This window comes from Herpailurus yagouaroundi, unplaced genomic scaffold (assembly GCF_014898765.1).
Source record: "Herpailurus yagouaroundi ecotype Mexico unplaced genomic scaffold, PumYag 77, whole genome shotgun sequence".
Classification (NCBI taxonomy): Eukaryota; Metazoa; Chordata; class Mammalia; order Carnivora; family Felidae; genus Herpailurus; species Herpailurus yagouaroundi.
In genome coordinates, this window is record NW_024412388.1 from 101751815 (window position 1) to 101771776 (window position 19962).

The 19962-nt window shown below is 43.0% G+C and overlaps 1 protein-coding gene across 2 annotated transcripts in view; it reads right to left on the minus strand.

Moving 5' to 3' along the window:
- SPAG17 (sperm associated antigen 17) overlaps positions 1-19962 on the minus strand; it is a 235792-nt gene that overhangs the window by 12068 nt on the left and 203762 nt on the right. For both annotated transcript variants that reach the window (XM_040471449.1, XM_040471448.1), the window contains exons 45-48: positions 18989-19173; positions 17006-17066; positions 13712-13856; positions 11375-11519 (exon numbers count right to left, since the gene is read on the minus strand). In XM_040471449.1, coding sequence (XP_040327383.1) covers positions 11380-11519; positions 13712-13856; positions 17006-17066; positions 18989-19173 — 531 coding nt within the window. In that variant the 3' untranslated portion in view covers positions 11375-11379. The remainder of the gene's footprint in view (positions 1-11374; positions 11520-13711; positions 13857-17005; positions 17067-18988; positions 19174-19962) is intronic.

The window sequence follows — 19962 nt, forward strand, 5'->3', positions numbered from 1 at the left end:
AGATTTAAAGGTGTTTCTGTGTGGAAAGGGTTACACACATCAAAGAGAAGGAGGGCTTATGGCAAATGAAGTGATGTGTGCAGGAAGTAACTGAGTTCCAACTTGTAATCAAAATACTTGAAACTCCTTACTCCTAAAGGTTTGAGGTTAACCAGTGAGTTAAAAAGTAAATTTTAAGCCAAGCCAATTCCTAGTCATTTAGTCAGCATATAATGGTTTCGCCAGCCATTGGCTACATATAATCCTTAGTACAGGAACCATTTTATGAATAATATCCCTTGCAAATCATGCAGTGTTACCTGTAGAAGCTGGTGATGCCATAAAGAAAAGCCTCATGAATGATTTATTAGTATAACATCTAAGCTTGTATTATTTATATATGTCTTTGTTTAAGAAGATTTGCTTAACCATTTTCAGATTTTCTGGCTGGAAGTTAGGTACTTGGTGTACCGGGTATTAAATGGTTTCTCAGTGCAAGTGTCCTAAGTCATAACTCTCCCAAAGAAATCTATAAATCTGGCAGATGATATGGGACAGCGCAAGGAGGCAGTGGTGTCTCACTGAGGACATGACTGTATCTAGGGTTCTGCTCACTTATCCACATAATCGATGAGCCCGCTCTGTGTAGCCTGTCCATGCCAGGCACGAACTCAGGAAGCCGCCCGGCCTCCATACACTATCCACAGTCCGCCCCTTTTCCTCATGATATAAGATCCTGAGTTTTGAGATGAGACTGAGGTTCTCACGAGAAACATCATCTTACATTCTAAGCCCCGTCACTTTATTTCTGAGATGTTGTGGGCTCGAGCAGCTCTCATGTGATTTTAGGACAGAGCACACACCTCGTCCGATCTTGTCAGGCCTAGTGCCAGCTGCCCCCGTGTAATCCCTTCCCGGTGGGAGTGGTTGGGACCTGGCTGACTGACTTCTGAAGAACAGACTACAGCAAATGTAGTGGCCTGTCTCTTCCAAGATTGGGGTATAAGACACTGAATTCCACCTTGCTCACACTCTCAGGCTCTTCTTCTTCTGATGAACCAGGCTGCCTGCTGTGGGGTTCCCTAAGGAGAGGCCCACATGGCAAGGAGCTGCCTCCTGCCAATGACTGCCTGTGTGGGCTAAAAGCAGATTCGTCCCTAGTTGAGCCAGAGTATCCAACCGAGTTCTGCCTGGATTCTGGAACCACAGAGGCGAGGAGATCTTAAGTGTCTGTTGTTTTAAGCCACTACATTTTAGGGTGATTTGTTTTGTAGCAATAGGTAACTAATACGGCTTCTGTAGAGCAAATTACTTAACGTGGTTACTCATCTATAAAATAGGCACATTAGTGTCTACCCTCATAGAAGTGCTTACTGGCTCAAAATAAACACATGGTGCTGTTACTGTGGGAAACACACAAGATCTAAAACTATAGGGGCGCCTGGGTGGCGCAGTCGGTTAAGCGTCCGACTTCAGCTCAGGTCACGATCTCGCGGTCCGGGAGTTCGAGCCCCGCGTCGGGCTCTGGGCTGATGGCTCAGAGCCTGGAGCCTGTTTCCGATTCTGTGTCTCCCTCTCTCTCTGCCCCTCCCCCATTCATGCTCTGTCTCTGTCCCAAAAATAAATAAATGTTGAAAAAAAAAAATTTTTTTTTTTAAATAAAAAAATAAAACTACAGAATGATTCCAGTACACACACATAGGAGGGATGGGAAGGAAATAGACTAACATGTTATCTGGTAGCTCTGGGCAATATTACAGAGAATCTATAGACTAGATGTTTGCCTTTAAGATGAAAGAATAGGGGAAGATGGCGGTGTAGGAAGATGCTGGGCTTACCTTGTCTTGCTGATCACACAGATTCCAGCCACATCTGCCTAAATAACCCAGAAAACCGCCAGAAGACCAGCAGAACGGACTCTCTGGAGCCAAGCATAGACAAGAGGCCTACGGAAGAGAGTAGGAAGGGCTGAGAGGCGGTGCGCGCTACACGGTCTGGCGGGAGGGAGCCGGGGCGGTGGAGGGGCAGCTAGCCCACCCGGCAAGGTAGAGCCCCCGAGTCTGGCTTGCAAAAGCGGAGGGGCTGGACTGCGTGAGTTCTGACAGCCAGCAGAACTTAACATCTGGAATGTTAAAAGTCAACAGTTCTGCTCCCGAGAGCGGGGAGGGCAAGAGGACGCGGGGAGGGAGGGTTGTTAAGCCCTGGAACACAGAGCTCAGCTTGGTGGGGGGAACAAAGGTGCTGGCAAGTGCCATCTCCCTCTCCCATCCCCCAGCCAAAATTCCAAAGGGAACTAGTTCCTGTCACCGAACTTGCTTGCACCACGCAAATGCCCAACGCTGTGCTTCTGTGGCTCCATCCCTCCGACAGGTCGGCCTCCCTCCCAGTGCCGCAGGGCCCATCCCTCAGGGGACCACCGAAGGCAAAGTGAGCTAAGCCTACCCTTCCCGCCCCTGTGCACCTTGTGGATCCACCCCAGCTAATATGCCAGATCCCATCAAAGCAGCACCACAAACCTGGCAGTGTGCAAATAGCCCAGACAGGGGCCACACCACTCCACAGTGAGTCCTACCCCTGGGAGAGGGGAAGATAAGGTACACACCAGTCTGACTGTGGCCCCAGCGGTGGGCTGGGGACAGACATCAGGTCTGACTGCGGCCCTGCCCACCAACACAAGTTACACCAGACAGCACAGGGGAAGTGCCCTGCAGTTTGGAGCCACTGCAGGGACTACCCAAAATGAAAAAATGGAAGAACTCTCCTCAAAAGAAACTCCAGGAAGTAGTGACAGTTAATGAATTGATCAAAAATGATTTAGGCAATATAATGGAACAAGAATTTAGAATAATAGCCATAAAATTAATTGCTGGGCTTGAAAAAAGCATAGAGGACAGCAGAGAATCTATTGCTACAGAGATCAAGGGACTAAGAAATAGTCATGAGGAGCTAAAAAATGCTATAAATGAGGCACAAAATAAAGTGGAGGCAACCACTGCTCCGATTGAAGAGGCAGAGGAGAGAATAGGTGAATTAGAAGATAAAATTATGGGAAAAGAGGAAGCTGATAAAAAGAGAAAAAAATCCAGCAGTATGAGGGGAGAATTAGAAAACTAAGTGATGCAATCAAATGCAACAATATCTGTATGATAGGAATTCCAGAAGAGGAAGAGAGAGAGAAAGGGGCTGAAGGTGTACTTGAACAAATCATAGCTGAGAACTTCCCCGATCTGGGGAAGGAAAAAGGCATTGATCCAAGAGGCACAGAGAACTCTCTTCAGATGTAACTTGAATCGGTCTTCTGCACAACATATAGTTAAAACTGGCAAAATACAAGGATAAAGAGAAAAATCTGAAAGCAGCTAGGGAGAAACAGGCCATAACTTACAAAGGTAGACACATAAGAGTAATAGCAAACCTATCTACTGAAATTTGGCAGGCCAGAAAAGAATGGCAGGAAACCTTCAATGTGATAAACAGAAAAAATATGCAGCCGAGAATCCTTTATCCAGCAAGTCTATCGTTCACAATAGAAGAAGAGATAAAGGTCTTCCCAAACAAAAACTGAAGGAATTCATCACCACTAAATCAGTTCTACAAGAGATCCCAAGGGGGATTCTGTGAGTGAAATGTTGCAAGGACCAAAAAGTACTAGACCATCACTACAACCATGAAACCTACAGACATCACAGTGACTCTAAACCCGTATCTTTCAATAATAACACTGAATGTAAATGGACTAAATGCTCCAACCAAAAGACATGGGGTATCAGAATGGATAAAAAAAGACCCATCTATTTACTGTCTACAAGAGACTCATTTTAGACCTGAGGACACCTTCAGATTGAAAGGGGATGGAGAGCTATCATGCTACTGGAAGTCAAAAGAAAGCTGGAGTAGCCATACTTGTATCAGACAAACTAGACTTTAAATTAAAGGCTGTAACAAGAAATGAAGAAGGGCATTATATAATCATTACAGGGTCTATCCATCAGGAAGAACTAACAATTATAAATGTCTATGTGTCAAATATGGGAGCCCCCAAATATATAAAACAATCATAAACATAGGCAACCTTATTGATAAGAATGTGGTAATTGCAGGGGACTTTAATACTCCACTTACAGTAATGGATCATCTAGACACAGGATCAATAAAGAAACAAGGGCCCTGAATGATACATTGGATCAGATGGATTTGACAGATATATTTAGAACTCTGCATGTCAAAGCAACAGAATGTACTTTCTTCTCGAGTGCACATGGAACATTCTCCAAGAAAGGTCACATACTGGGTCACAAAACAGCCCTTCATAAGTATAAAAGAATTGAGATCATACCATGCACACTTTCAGACCACAATGCTATGAAGCTTGAAATCAACCACAGGAAAAAGTCTGGAAAACCTCCAAAAGCATGGAGATTAAAGAACATCCTACTAAAGAATGAAAGGGTCAACCAGGCAATTAGAGAAGAAATTTAAAAATATATGGAAACAAATGAAAATGAAGATACAACAATCCAAACACTTTGGGATGCAGCGAAGGCAGTCCTGAGAAGAAAATACATTGCAATCCAGGCCTATCTCAAGAAACAAGAAAAATCCCAAATACAAAACTTAACAGCACACCTAAAGGAAATAGAAGCAGAACAGCAAAGGCAGCCTAAACCCAGCAGAAGAAGAGAAATAATAAAGATCAGAGCAGAAATAAACAATGTAGAATCTAAAAAAAAGAGCAGATCCATGAAACCAAGAGTTGGTTTTTAAAAAAAAATAAACAAAATTGATAAACCTCTAGCCAGGCTCCTCAAAAAGAAAAGGGAGATGACCCAAATAGATAAAATCATGAATGAAAATGGAATTATTACAACCAATCCCTCAGAGATACAAGCAATTAGCAGGGAATACTATGAAAAATTATATGCCAACAAACTGGATAACCCAGAAGAAATGGACAAATTCCTAAGCACCCACACCCTTCCAAAACTCAGGAAGAAATAAAAACTTGAACAGACTCATAACCAGCAAAGAAATTGAATCAGTTACCAAAAATCTGCCAACAAATAAGAGTCCAGGACCAGATGGCTTCCCAGGGATATTCTACCAGACATTTAAAGCAGAGATAATACCTATCTTTCTCAAGCTGTTCCAAAAATAGAAAGGGGAGGAAAACTTCCAGACTCATTCTATGAAGCCAGCATTACTTTCATTCCTAAACCAGAGAGAGACCCAGCAAGAAAAAGAGAACTACAGGCAAATATCCCTGATGAATATGGATGCAAAAATTCTCAATAAGATACTAGCAAATCGGATTCAACAGCATATAAAGCATGATCAAGTGGGATTCATTCCTGGGCTGCAGGGCTGGTTCAACATTTGCAAATCAATCAATGTGATACATCACATTAAGAAAAGAAAAGAAAAGAACCATATGATCCTGTCAATCGATACAGAAAAAGCATTTAACAAAATTCAGCATCCTTTCTTAATAAAAATCCTCAAGAAAGTTGGGATAGAAGGAACATACTTAAACATCATAAATGCCATTTATGAAAAGCCCACAGCAAATATCATCCTCAATGGGGAAAAATTGAGAGCTTTCCCCCTGAGATCAGGAACATGACAGGGATGTCCATTCTCAACACCGTTGTTTCACATAGTGTTGGAAGTGCTAGCATCAGCAATCAGACAACAAAAGCAAATGAAAGGCATCAAAATTGGCAAAGATGAAGTCAAGCTTTCACTTTTTGCAGATGACATGATATTATACATGGAAAACCCAACAGACTCCACCAAAAGTCTGCTAGAACTGATACATGAATTCAGGAAAGTTGCAGGATACAAAATCAATGTACAGAAATCAATTGCATTCTTATACACTAATAATGAAGCAACAGAAAGACAAATAAAGAAACTGATTCCATTCACAATTGCACAAAGAATCATAAAATATCTGGGAATAAACATAACCAAAGATGTAAAAGATCTTTATGCTGAAAAGTATAGAAAGCTTATTAAGGAAACTGAAGAAGATATAAAGAAATGGAAAAACATTCCATGCTAATGGGTTGGAAGAATAAATATTGTTAAAATGTCCATACTACCCAAAGTTATGTACACATTCAATGCAGTCCCAATCAAAATTGCACCAGCATTCTTCTCGAAGCTAGAACAAGCAATCCTAAAATTTGTATGGAACCATAAAAGACCCCAAATAGCCAAAGTGATTTTGAAGAAGACCAAAGCGGGAGGCATCACAATCCCAGACTTTAGCCTCTACTACAAAGCTGTAATCATCAAGACAGCATGGTATTGGCACAAAAACAGACACATAGACCAATGGAATAGAATAGAAACCCCAGAATTAGACCCACAAAAGTATGGCCAACTAATCTTTGACAAAGTAGGAAAGAATATCCGATGGAAAAAAGACAGTCTCTTTAACCAATGGTGCTGGGAGAACTGTACAGCAACATGCAGAAGGATGAAACTAGACCACTTTCTCACACCATTCACAAAAATAAACTCAAAATGGATAAAGGACCTGAATGTGAGACAGGAAACCATCAAAACCCTAGAGGAGAAAGCAGGAAGAAACCTCTGACTTCAGCCGCAGCAATTTCTTACTTGACACATCCCCAAAACAAAAGGGAATTAAAAACAAAAATGAACTGTTGGGACCTCATGAAGATAAAAAGCTTCTGCACTGCAAAGGAAACAACAAAACTAAAAGGCAACCAACAGAATGGGAAAAGATACATATCAGACAAAGGGCTGGTATCCAAAATCTATAAAGAGCTCACCAAACTCCACACCCGAAACACAATCCAGTGAAGAAATGGGCAGAAAACATGAATAGACACTTCCCTAAAGAAAACATCCAGGTGGCCAACAGGCACATGAAAAGATGCTCAAGGTCACTCCTCATCAGGGAAATACAAATCAAAACCACATTGAGATGCTACCTCACGCCAGTCAGAGTGGCTAAAATGAACAAATCAGGAGATTATAGATGCTGGCAAGGATGTGGAGAAACGGGAACCCTCTTGCACTGTTGGTGGGAATGCAAACTGGTTCAGCCACTCTGGAAAACAGTATGGAGGTTCCTCAAAAAATTAAAAATAGATCTACCCTATGTCCCAGGAATAGCACTGCTAGGAATTTACCCAAGGGACATAGGAGTGCCGATACATAGGGGCACTTGTACCCCAATGTTTATAGTAGCACTTTCAACAGTAGCCAAATTATGGAAAGAGCCTAAATGTCCATCAACTGATGAATGGATAAATTGTGGTTTACATACACAATGGAATACTACTTGGCAATGAGGAAGAATGAAATATGGCCTTTTGTAGCAACATGGATGGAACTGGAGAGTGTTATGCTAAGTGAAATAAGTCATACAGAGAAAGACAGATACCATATGTTTTCACTCTTATGTGGATCCTGAGAAACTTACTAGAAGACCATGGGGGAGGGGAGGAAAAAACAGAGAGGGAGAAAGCCAAACCATAAGAGACTCTTAAAAACTGAAAACAAACTAAGGGTTGATGGGGGGTGGGAGGGATGGGAGGGTGGGTGATGAGGAGGACACCTTTTGGGATGAGCACTGGGTGTTGTATGGAAACCAATTTGACAATAAATTTCATATTAAAAAAAAAAGAGTAAGTACAGCAGGCATCTTTCAATCTCATTAAGTCTGTGATCATCTGAACAGAGGCATAAAGGCAACATCACTGAAGTCATTTCTTCTTTGGATGGATTCATGAAGTTACTTTTGATAGATTGGTGCCAACAGGAATTATGTATCTTTTATTTGGAAGCTATTCAGTCCAACTAGTGATGCAAACTTTACCTCTTCTCAGTTTGGAGTAACTTCCAAAAGTCATTAAGTAGAACTGACATAAACCATGAATTCAGTGGTTCCCAGAGTATAGTTTATGATCTCCAGGGGTCCGTAAGACCTTTCATGGAGTCTGCAATGCCAAAAATACTTTCAAAACCATATTAAAATCCATAGTAGTTTAAAGAGTGTTCTCCAAAAATTCATGTCTACCCAGAACCTATGAATGTGTCCTTATTTGGAAAGAGGGTCTTTATAAATGTAATTAGTTAAGATGAGTTCACACTATATTAGAGTGGGCCCTATATCCAGTGATGGTGGCCGTATAAGAATGCAATGTTAGGAGACACACAGGAGGCCGGGGGACCACAGAGGCAGAGACTGCGATTGGCATGAGGCAGCTATAAGCCAAGGGACACCAAGACTCTGGCTACCACCAGAAGCCAGGAGATAGGCTGGAACAAATTCTCCCTCAGTCTCCAGAAGGAACCAGTCCTCTAATACCTTGGTTTCAGACCTTTAGTTTCCTGAACTGCAAGAAAATACCTTGTTTTAAGCCACCCAGTTTATGGTAATGTTATGGAAACCCCAGGAAACAAATAGATTTTGATGCCAGGAAGTGGGGTGCTACTGGACAAATACCTAAAAATATGGAAGTGGCTTTGGAATTGGGTAAATGGGAAAGACTGGAAGAATTTTGAGCCATGTAATAATTAAAAAAAAAAAGTCTAGGTTATCTTGAAATGATTTGGTAGAAATATGGAAATATGGACAGTAGAGAAAGCTGGCATCTCAGAGAATTTCTATTTCATCATGAACAAAATGTTGATAGAAGTGTGAACATTGAAAGGTGCTTCTGGGGTGCCTGGGTGGCTCAGTCGGTTGAGCATCTGACTTTAGCTCAGGTTATGATCTCGCAGTTTGTGAGTTCGAGCCCTGCATCAGGCTCTATGCCGACAGCTCAGAGCCTGGACCCTGCTTCAGATTCTGTGTCTCCCTCTCTCTCTGCCCCTCCCCTGCTAGCCCTCTGTCTCTCAAAAATGAATACATGTTAGAAGATAAAGGTTCTTTTGGTGTGAACTCAGAAATGAACATGTTGGACACTGGAGGAAAAGTAAGGTGGCAGAAAACTTGGCTGACGTGTGTTCTGCTTTGGGGTTAAAGTAGAGCTTGTGAACCATGACATTGAATATTTAGCTGAGGTTTCCAAACAAAATATGGAAGATGTGGCCTACTTTCTTGCTGCTTATAGTAAAATGCAAGAGGAAAGAGATAATTTGAGGAAGGAAATGGTTAGCAAAAAGGAACCAGAACATGATGAGTTTGAAAATTCACAGCCTATCTATTCTGCAAGGGCATGCTCTTCAGAGGTCACCAAGGGTGTGTGCTGGAAAATGTGCGATTAGATTTGTGGCCATGGATACGATCAAGCATCTCAGCAGAAGCTAGGGATAGAGGCACGGTTGTCCAGAAAGGATCTGTGGAGAAGCCTCATGTCTAAGGTGTGGAACTCCTTGACACCCATGAAGACTGACGGGTTTGTGAGAATGTTACATCGGCAGAAATGCTGCCATTTTGGCCTCGCAGGGACAGAGATGGGACAAGAGGAAGGAAGGCTGCCAGACTTGTAGGATTCTATAAGCAGGAAATGGGCTGCCCGGAGGGTAAGATTGTGTCCCAGGCTGAGGACAGAGAGGGTAGGGCCAATAGGGCTTCTGTTGGTCTAGAGGTTGGGGCTGGGACAGCCTCTGGGCCCAGAGGGCTGGTCAAGCCACAAAAGATTATTTTCAGGCCTTGAAACTTTATGACATTTGCCCTGCTGTGTCACAGATTTGCTTTAGACCAGTGACTCTATTCCTTCCACTTTCTTCCTTTTGGAACGGGAATATCTATCCCATGCTTTTTCCACCATCGTATGGTACAAGCTGAAAACATGCTTTTTAGTTTCATACGTCCACCAATGGAAAGGAGACCAAAGGAGACCAAGGCCGGGCATACCAGAGTCTAACCCGTACTTGATTTAGACAGATGGGATGTGACACTCTGAATTGAGAATTTGGAGTTAATGCTGGAATGGGTGAAAAGTTTTGGGAGTGTTGGGATGGGATGGATGTGAATGTTGGGGGACCGGAGGGTAGATTACACTGGGTTTGTTTCCACAAAATTCATGTCTACCAGAAACGGAAGGTGACCTTACGATGCCACTCAGAATTAGGGTACCCACTAAATCTAATGAATGGCATTCTTACAAGGAGGGAGACACACAGAAATATACACACGGGGAAGAATGCCATTTGAGCCAGAGATGAAAGTGAGTCAGCAATAAGCCAGTGAACACCAAGACCTGCTGGCAGCCCTGAGACGGTAGGAGAGAGGCATAGAACAAATCCTCCCTCCATCTCCAGAAGGAGCCAAGTCTGACACCTTGATCTTGGATCTCTGGCCTCCTGAACTGCAACGGAATATCCGTTGTTTTAAGCCACCTGGCTTGTGTGACTCTTTCCCAGCAGCCGCAAGAAACAGGCACAGACTTGTTTCAGCAGCTCCAGGAAACAGACAAGATGCTGTTTGCCTTTTTCTCTCATGAGCATACAGTGGAGTTTTCCAGAGGCTGCGTGATGTCTCATATCGTGACAGACTGAAGGCAGAGCTGGGGTACGAACCCAGCTGTGTTCTATTAGGCCAGATAGTAAAGGAATTATGAAAATGTAAAACAGTGTCCCGTGAGTAATCCATTTCTGTTTTGGAAAATAGTTAATGTTTCATTAAAAAAAATCTATGTTAATATACTGGGTTTATTATGGTTTTCACATTGGTAATTTTTCCCAGTTTTAATTCCAGTTTGGTAAATGCAGTAGATATGACCCACATATATGACAGCTCTTTGGGGTCCTCAGTAATTTTTAAGAATATATAAAGAGTCTGCATTCAAAATGTCTGAGAACCACTGGCTTACTTATAAAGTTTCAAGTTCAGAAGGACATCCTGGTGTCAGTGCCCCTGCTTCTTGGAAGGTCAACACTGAAAACAGCACTTAAAAGAATGAACTTTAGGGGTGCCTGGATAGCTCAGTCAATTTAAGCGTCTGACTGACTCAGGTCATGATCTCGCAGTTTGTGAGTTTGAGCCCCATGTCCGCAGACAGCTAAGAGCCTGGCGCCTGCTTTGGATTCTGTGTCTCCCTCTCTGTGTGCCCCTCCCCTGCTTGTGCGCGTTCTCTTTCTCTCTCTCAAAAATAAACTTTAAAAAAATAAACATTAAAAAAATTAAAAAAAAAAAACTTCAGAATCACATTGAAGTAGGTTAGATTTTTACATCATCAGCTTCCTCATTTATAACGTGGGAAAGAATACCTATCTTATCAGTAGTGTGAGGATGAGATATGATAATATATGTAAAGGAGTAGCTGTTTTGGTCATTAAAAACAAGTATTTCCTTTCCCCTGGGCTTAGTGGCTCATTGGTTTCTGGCTGTAAGAAGAGAGGAACAAACATGAGGTCTAAGGCCTCGCATATGAATGGTTACCAGTCAAATTCCCATTTATTACTTACTTACCGGACCTAACGTGGAGAAATTTTACGGGACATGAAGACTCCAAGTGCAGAAGAAGAAATCGTAGAAGTCCTCTGGACCATGGGATTTTCTTTTCCCTGAGGAAAATCTTTTGGTCTCTTATCATAATTGCTGCTTGTTAAAACTGGTAAGATACTCGTTAAGGACTTTTGTGACCAAATGATGTGTATATACAAACTCGTTAACATTTTCAAATCAGAACCTCCTCTCTAGCCTCATTAGCTCTGTTTTGGGTCCTTTACCATGCAATGTGAATTCTGTGGACTCAGGCTTAGAGGAAGACGGACGGATATTGATTTCCTGGAATTTCTCCTGTCCACCCAGTGTGTGCTTCTCCCCTGACTGTGGTGAGTCTTCCTATAGGAGACATCAATCACCATAATCAGGTCCCAAAATCACATCAATGTCTAGAGGTCATGCCTTTTTTTCTGGGGAAGGGATAGATCTTGAGAAATGGGCTACAAATTCTCACTACTGACATTAGAAGTAGATAAAAGATCTAATAAAACTCTCTGCCCCATCTATCTATGCCTGACAGGTGGCCTTTAATCTACGAGCATAAAAGCAGAATGACTTAGTTACTGTGACCAGCAACAGGGTTACAGTGTCTCTGGGTCAGCATCTCATAACTTGTGTGAAGAGGATGTATGGAGACTTGATTTAATTCTTAGAGTAAAAAGCTGGTTCTTTGGTTAATTTTCTCCTATCACTGCAGAAGAACCTTGCCATCCATATAGAAAAAAATAAAAATCACATCCCCCGTGAGGTCTTTTCATGAACATCCCACTTTAAATTGCAGTCCTCCTTAATCCTCCCTGTACCCCCTTTCCTACTTTTTATTTATCTCCATTGTACTTACGAGCACCATTGTAGTCCTTGTGTTACTTATTTTGCGTACAGTCTGTTCTCCCCTTGGAAAGTAAGCAACGTAGGGGCAGGGAGTTTTGTGTCTTGTTCACTGCTGTATCCCCAGTGCCTAGAACAGTGCCTAGCACACTAGAGACACTTCCTTTGAAATAAGTGAACAAATGAATTCAGCTCCATTTCCACTGAAACCAAGGTCATCTGACACAAGCTTCCCCAAATTTCCCCTTCACCTCAAAGTCTGGATCCTTAGCCATCCTCACATGCCCCCTCGCCGAGACTAAGCCTTCAGCTCTCTTCTTAACTATTCTCTTGCTCTCCTTTGGATGCTGCTGCTTCAGTTACTTCCTCTCATTCATATTTTTTAATGTTTCTCTTCCATTCCCTTCAGCCAAATCTAGCAGTCCTACGTAATCTGAATTCTCCAGGACATCTCTGTAGCACCTGTCAACGAGGTCCGTGTTTTCCTTGAAATTCCTTGTGTGGCTTCTGAGATGTTTCTTGGTTTTCTGATTGCTTGTCCTGTCTCCACGGTCTCCTCTTCTTCCTTCTGTGTCCTTAACAGACCCCGCAGCTCTACTCCTCTTCCATACCTCCAGCTGTCTCCTCTTTGTAGATGATGTTTAAAATCATTACCTCTCCTGCGCTGTCTCTTCAATTGAGATCCAGACCTGCATGCTCCAAACCTTGAACTCTTGAGTCCTCTTACTGCCCTCCCTCAATGGGTTCCACCTGAGATTTTACAGATTCCTCTCCCCCGCCAAATGTCTTTCCACCCATGACCCTCTTCCATAACTGCCACGGGGTAGTTCCTGTCCTTATGCTCGGCCTAATGAAGCGGCCTTCCAACGACTCGTTGTTTCTATTTGCATCAGGTTGCTCCTCGACATGTCCAGCACGGTAATGCTGGGTTCATCTTGATAAAAATATGACAATTGTATCATGCACTGGATCAATGATTCACTCTTGCTTATATAATAAAGTTTAAGCAGGGATTCAAAATCTTCCACAACTTCCCTACTATGTTTCCTAATACCCCTAAGGTCTCAACGAGTTGAACTCCCTATACTTCCCAACACCCAGAACTCTCCTATTGCTGTGGATTTGTTTGTTCTTTCTACTTAAGTCTCCTTTCCTCAAAGGTTTTAAAAACAATTCCCTGCTTAATTCTGATTGTCTGATACCCCATAGACAGCAATGAACATTGACATTCATTCAACTTGCAGTCACTGCTCACGTACTGTGTTAACAGGCATTTTGCTAGCCGCTCACAAAGACGAAGACAATCTTTATCCTAAAACTTCAACTCTACGGTTTTAAAAACAGAATTAATGAAGCTATGGAGTGCAGGTGTGGGGGTGGGGGGGTCACGGAATAGCATTCTAATATTTTCTCCTTGCTCAAATGTAATTTTTGCTCTATTTATGACTACTCAAATTGAACTTTAAAGGATATTTGCTTCCACGGGTAAGAACAGGATGTCATGCTCAGTCATAATCTCAATATTGTGCGAGATGTGTGTTGATCCCCTGGCACCTTCTTCTCCAATAGCCATGGCAAATAACTCCACTTTCAGTTCCGTCTGCAGACCCGCTGCCACCTATAGGACACAATGTAGCTTTAGAATCAGACACATCGGGGCTCAAATCTGGGTTTTAACATGAATTTGGGCAAGCTAGTTAGACTCTCTAATCCTGTTTTCCCATCTATAAATTTGGCGCACATGAACCATCGCAGTTAGGCACTTACAAGAATTACTTTGTAGATTAGCTAGGTAGACTTCCATGGAGCAAATGGGACCCAGGATAAATTGTTGAAGGGGAAAACCAGGTGCCATTTGGGAAGAAGGGTAAGAAAAATAAAAGCCAGCGTCCTGGAGGTGGCACTGAAGGCAAAGTTTACAATGCCCGCAATTGTGCTCTTTCTTGAATATCTGCAGTGAGTTCCTAGGGGCATCTTTGCAGATAAAGAGAAGTTTAAGATAAGCGACTACGTGAATCGCACAACTTCCTGGCCCTGCCTCTTAGTTTATAATGTTCCCAGTGGAGGGCCTATGGTGTGACAGAGCCAGTATAGGGAGACGGGAGGAGTTCAAATGCCAAACTGCTTAGGTCTGAAAGCTACGTGGAAGAGGTCTGGACCAACAAAGAAGAAACCCGATATATAATGAAGAAGAAACACAGCAAGGAATGGGCTTCTTGCCTTGTCCCTTGAAGAGAACACTGGCCAGGAAAGAAAGAGCTGTTTGTGTTCCTAAGCTGCCTCTCCAGGAGGTAGGCTAAGAAGCAGACTTGAGAACAATTAGCCAGAAAAAAATATATCAGAAACCACCACATGGAAAGCAGTTAGATACAAAAAATTTGTTTTCTTCAGTATAGTTTGTAAATAATAGGACCGGAAAAATATTTCAACTTTTTCAACAATGTGCTTGGGAAGGTCTGCTGGACGGTATCCAATGCTCCATGTCTGAGGACCAGGCCCTTCGCCCTGGAGCCCAACACAGAGGGCAGGGCTGGGGTGACGCCACTCCACATGGCAGCTGGCATCCTGCCATCAGGTCTACCCGGGCTCCGAGCACATTCACTCGGTGTTGGCAACCAACCAAGCTGAACAGCGGTTAGCTTTACATATGGACAAGTCTATAGATTATATTTGTGCAGAGCCAAAACTTACTGTCAAAAAGAAAAAAAAAATATTAAAAAACTAACAGTCGAGAGTGAGCTTCAAAGAATACACGCTGGGTTTTTAGTACCTATAAAGATTGATCCAACAGTCATTTTGGCTTTGGGCATTACCCCTACTTTAAATGAAAAGAAATCTGCTAACTTCCCAGAAGAGTGGAAGGAGAGCTGACTTTGATTTTTTGTTTTGTTTTGTTTTTTGCTTTATGTTGCGAAGTTTCTGAAATCTTGACACAGTACGATGATGAAATGTGTGAGAGAGGTGCTCACGAATTGGTGGGTCTAATCTCAAAGTATATTTCTGTTTGGAACTGCAGCCTGCAAACTACTGTTTTGTAGACCATAAGGTATTAGGGCTGGAAGAGGACCAAGAAATTATCGGGTCTAAGCAACTCCTTTTTTTTTTTTTTTTTTTTTAAATTTTTTTAACGTTTATTTATTTTTGAGACAGAGAGAGACAGAGCACGAACAGGGGAGGGTCAGAGAGAGAGGGAGACACAGAACCGGAAGCAGGCTCCAGGCTCTGAGCCATCAGCCCAGAGCCTGACGCAGGGCTCGAACTCACAGACCTTGAGATCATGACCTGAGCCGAAGTCGGACGCTTAACGACTGAGCCAACCAGGCGCCTCAAGCGACTCCTTTTATAGATGAGGGAAACAAGGCGCGGAGGGTTTAATTAACCAACGGCACTGCTGCTGGTGGCACTGTCATTACAAGAAGCCAACTGATTTTGCACCATACCTAACTGCCCCTCTGTGTCAACGCACAACCGTGGCAGTTTTAAGATCCTGGGACTCGGGGAACACCGTGTGCTGGTTATAGAATGGGATGCCCTTGCTCTGTGTTCCCATGAGTCCGTGCGCGTCCCAGTCTGTGACGGCTGATCCTGTGTCTACCAGATATCCTCACTTCATTCTGTCACGTAGCCATCCATCTCTTGTGTCCCCACTATGTGCCCAGCTTTGCGAGCAACTTGTGTGTCCTACTCATTTTTAACATCCCCTGTCCCCTGTCCCTATCAGTGGCATGCTCAAGTAACTCAAAGCCTGTTGAGTGAAATGGGAGGAATGTTAAACAAGACGATGCGCTGATCAAGAAATAAATGTTAAGATTTACAAGTATGATTTTGTTATATTTTATATATTATTTTATATTTTGTATATTTGTAAACTTTTGTTTGCTTGATACTACATTTCTGAAATTATAATTTAAAGTGAGTGACAACATACAGATTTTATATTAAACACCCCACGTTGGGGAATGTGTTGAATAAAGAACAGGTTGACATTTTAAAATTGGCATTTTCAGGGGCGCCTGGGTGGCGCAGTCGGTTCAGCGTCCGACTTCAGCCAGGTCACGATCTCGCGGTCCGGGAGTTCGAGCCCCGCGTCGGGCTCTGGGCGGATGGCTCGGAGCCCGGAGCCTGTTTCCGATTCTGCGTCTCCCTCTCTCTCTGCCCCTCCCCCGTTCATGCTCTGTCTCTTTCTGTCGCAAAAATAAACGTTGAAAAAAAAAAATTGGCATTTTCAGAGCTCCTTGGAGAAAGGAGGGGACTGATGACGTTAATATACTACCATTTCTTTGTATGTCATTAGATAATATTCTCTTGGCAAACCAAAATAAGCCAAAGGTACATAAAATACAAAGAGTAGAATATTTATTTTTCCAAGGAGTTTTTCATTTTGCAGACAAATTTATTACAGGATACCTTGAGGTAGTCAGCTTTCCAAGCGCATGTCAAATCATATTTAATTTTTTAAAAGGGACTTTTCATACAACTATACGTAGCTGTAGTATTGGGACAAATGAGTGAACTTCAGGAAAGTTTCCATAGCTGGGAGTTTAACTCCATTTATGCATAGGATCTGTCTCGGGGTCATTACACGAAGTAAGTGATATCAAGCCACATATTGTACCAATACCAGGGATCTTTTGCTTATGATCCTAGAAAAATCAGACTTCTACATGGTTTAAACTGAATGCACAGAATGACTTAAAAGCCCACTCCCATGCACACACTCCCATGCACACACAGGGACACACACAACAGGTAGCACATGGGACTTACAGGACCGGGTTTATAAGTCACTTTCAGTCCTGTGCTGGGTGGGGGCTGCTTCACCCTAAACCTGCCAGGCAAAAAGAGAAAATAAATTTACGCCATCACGAAAAAGCAGTGAATGAACTGGGATGTCATAAAACCAGGAAGGTGTTAATATTTGCTACAAAGGAGCAGGGGGTCCACACCATTAAAGAACCACCCAATATTCAGTTGGGAGAAGCTGGGGCCCCTTTCACAACCCCCTTCCCAGCAACAGTTTTCATCAGCGTCAAACAGACTCCAACCCCAGTTTCAACCCTCTGTTATTGGATGCCGCCGACCAGCTTGGTCTCGGGCCGACTGTCGTGAATGTTTGGCTGGTGTGTGCACGGCAGCATAGCCGCCAGTGTGAACACCGATGCTGCCTGCCAGATCATTAAGCTGAAGAATAAAGGCTCTTTTGGAAAGCAGGAGAGCATGGGAGCCGTCTCGCTCTGCCGTGGCATGGGGCTTGCATGTTTGGGGAGAAGAGAAACAGAAAAGGCTCAGAAAATGTAGAGACCTTGAAAAGCCCCAAGCTCACACGTGGTGCCTATTGATCTCTTTCCCTTCCTGTGGTTTGTGGGTTCTGCCTGAAGGTTAAAGACCTGGAGTAAATTAAAATGCCAGGGAAAGCCTACCTCCACGATGACCTCAATCCCGCGCCTTCCACCATCAACTTTGCTGTCTGAGCCATAGTGGCTGAATTTAACAAGCTGAGGAGTGAAATCCCGAAAGCTAAAATTCTATACTGAGTAGACAGGATCTGCATGGATAAGTTTTATTGGTTTGAGGTTGGTTCTCTATTTCTCCCCACCCACTTTGTTGGCAGTAGCCTAAAAAGACAGTAATGTCTGATCTGGTGGCCTGGTTGTTTCTGAGGAAACCAACGTGATTCCTGAAGCTGGGTATTTGCCTCAACTAAAATGGGATGTTGATCTTTTAAACCAGATGCCTCTGTAGCTTTATTACATCTGGTTTCCGGTCTCGAGTCCAGAACCATAAACTGGAAGGACTTGCCACTTACAATGAGCATAGCTCTGCAACTGAAATAAACATTTATTTCACTGTTTTGGGGGGAGGGGACCCCATATTATGCTTAAATTTAATCCAAAATAGAATAGGGAAGATTTTGTAATTGGGTATAGACACTTGTAATTGGGTATATGTCCTGGTATAGACATATGGTCTATTGACCCAGTGGGAAGGACACAAGAAGTGACCACAGCTGTGTGGATAAAGCATGGTGCCACATACAAACAGGTCCACAGGAGATCTGAGATCCTGTCTTGCTCTAGCCAATAAGACCTCAAAACATGTTACTCTGATCCTCTGTAATAGTCTCTGCAAATTCTAAAATTCTAATGATCTGGAAATGAAGGACTCTTGTCACTGAATGCCAGCTGTAGGGTATTTTCAACTGGGAGGTCAGGCTCTGAGTTACGGCCAAGTCAGATCTTCAGAGGCAAAATGGCCCTAATGACTCAGGTTAATTTTTTTTTTTTCCTTTTTGCCTCAATTATGCAGAAATAGTGGAGTTAAAATCCCTTCTGGATCATAAAGTACAAACAAATGTCAGCTGGCATTACAGTGGGTGGTGGGTTTGAGAAACAGACTTTCAGGTTTTATGCGTTAGTTACTATAAGACTTGTACAGCTTCCCCTTTAGTTTTTGCTACCGTAGATCAGCCCCTGAATTGCTTCTACCAAAGCGTGAATAACGATTAATGGGAGGACAAAGAAGTGCCCACCACATAGTTGAGGCTTGAAAAATACTGATCTGATGAAGAATGAATGAATGAATGAATGGATGAACGAATGAAGTAAATGGTTGAATGAATGATGTGAGGATTCAAGAGTCAAGGTGTAATTAGAGTGCAGTTCGATAAACGTTCAGTGACACAGGTAGCCAAAGACAAGTCTCAGCGAAGGAGAAAGTGACGTGAGTAGACATTTGGTGCCTTGGCCTCACCTGCAAAAGTCCACTCCAACATTCTTGAGCTTCACAGTGGTTGCATAGGTGTGTCCTTCTTTTAGGACTCCAAACTTCACTGATGGTGGGAGAAGGTGGAATCCAAAAGGGGATGAGTTCACGTTATTAATGGCAGCAGACGCAACAGAGGACGTTTTCACTTTGCCTCCAACCAAATCTTGCACCTTTGCATTTAAGGAAAAAAGTAACAAAAGAAAATGGTTCCAAGTTGTGTTCCCAAGATAAGAAAAAGGCCCTATCGCCAGAGGAAAAGAACTGCTCGGCTGCAGGAGGAAACGAACACTATCGGTCTCGTGTAATCCTTACAACAGCGCTGTAAGGGCAAGTTTTAGGCTTTCAGGATGAAGAAGCTGTCGTTCCGAGAAGCGTAAGGCGTCATTTGCTCAAGCAAAAGTTTCAAACTCAAGTTGGCCTGATTCTAAACTGTATGCTTTTTCCTCTGTGCCAGTGACTAGCAAACTTCAGCTTCCAGTGACTAGCAAACTTCAGCTTCCGTCCAAATCACCTGGGAGGCTTGTTAAGACACAAATTGCTGACTCTACCCCCCCAAGTTTCTCAACCAGTAAATCTGGGAGGGAGGGGCGTGAATCTGCATCTGTAACAAGTTCTCAGGCTTTGCCAATGCTGCTGGCCAGCTAATCACACTCTGTGCTCTTATTATCTTGTTATTGGCCAGCACTGAGCTCAACCTGGGAGTTCATTAGAACGGCCGGTTCTCAGGCCCCCGTGACTCAGAATCTCCATGCTCACAAGATTCCCAGATAATCATGTGTGCCTCAAAGTTTGAGAAGCACTCTTACCATGTAACACTTACATTGCAACCTATTCTGTGATGACAATGAACACACAGTGCCATGAAAACATCAAAGGATAACTATCAAAAGGATTGGTAGGCTCAAGGCAGGTGTTCCCAGCAGAGATGAGAGGAAATCTTAATCTTGGAGGCTCTGAGG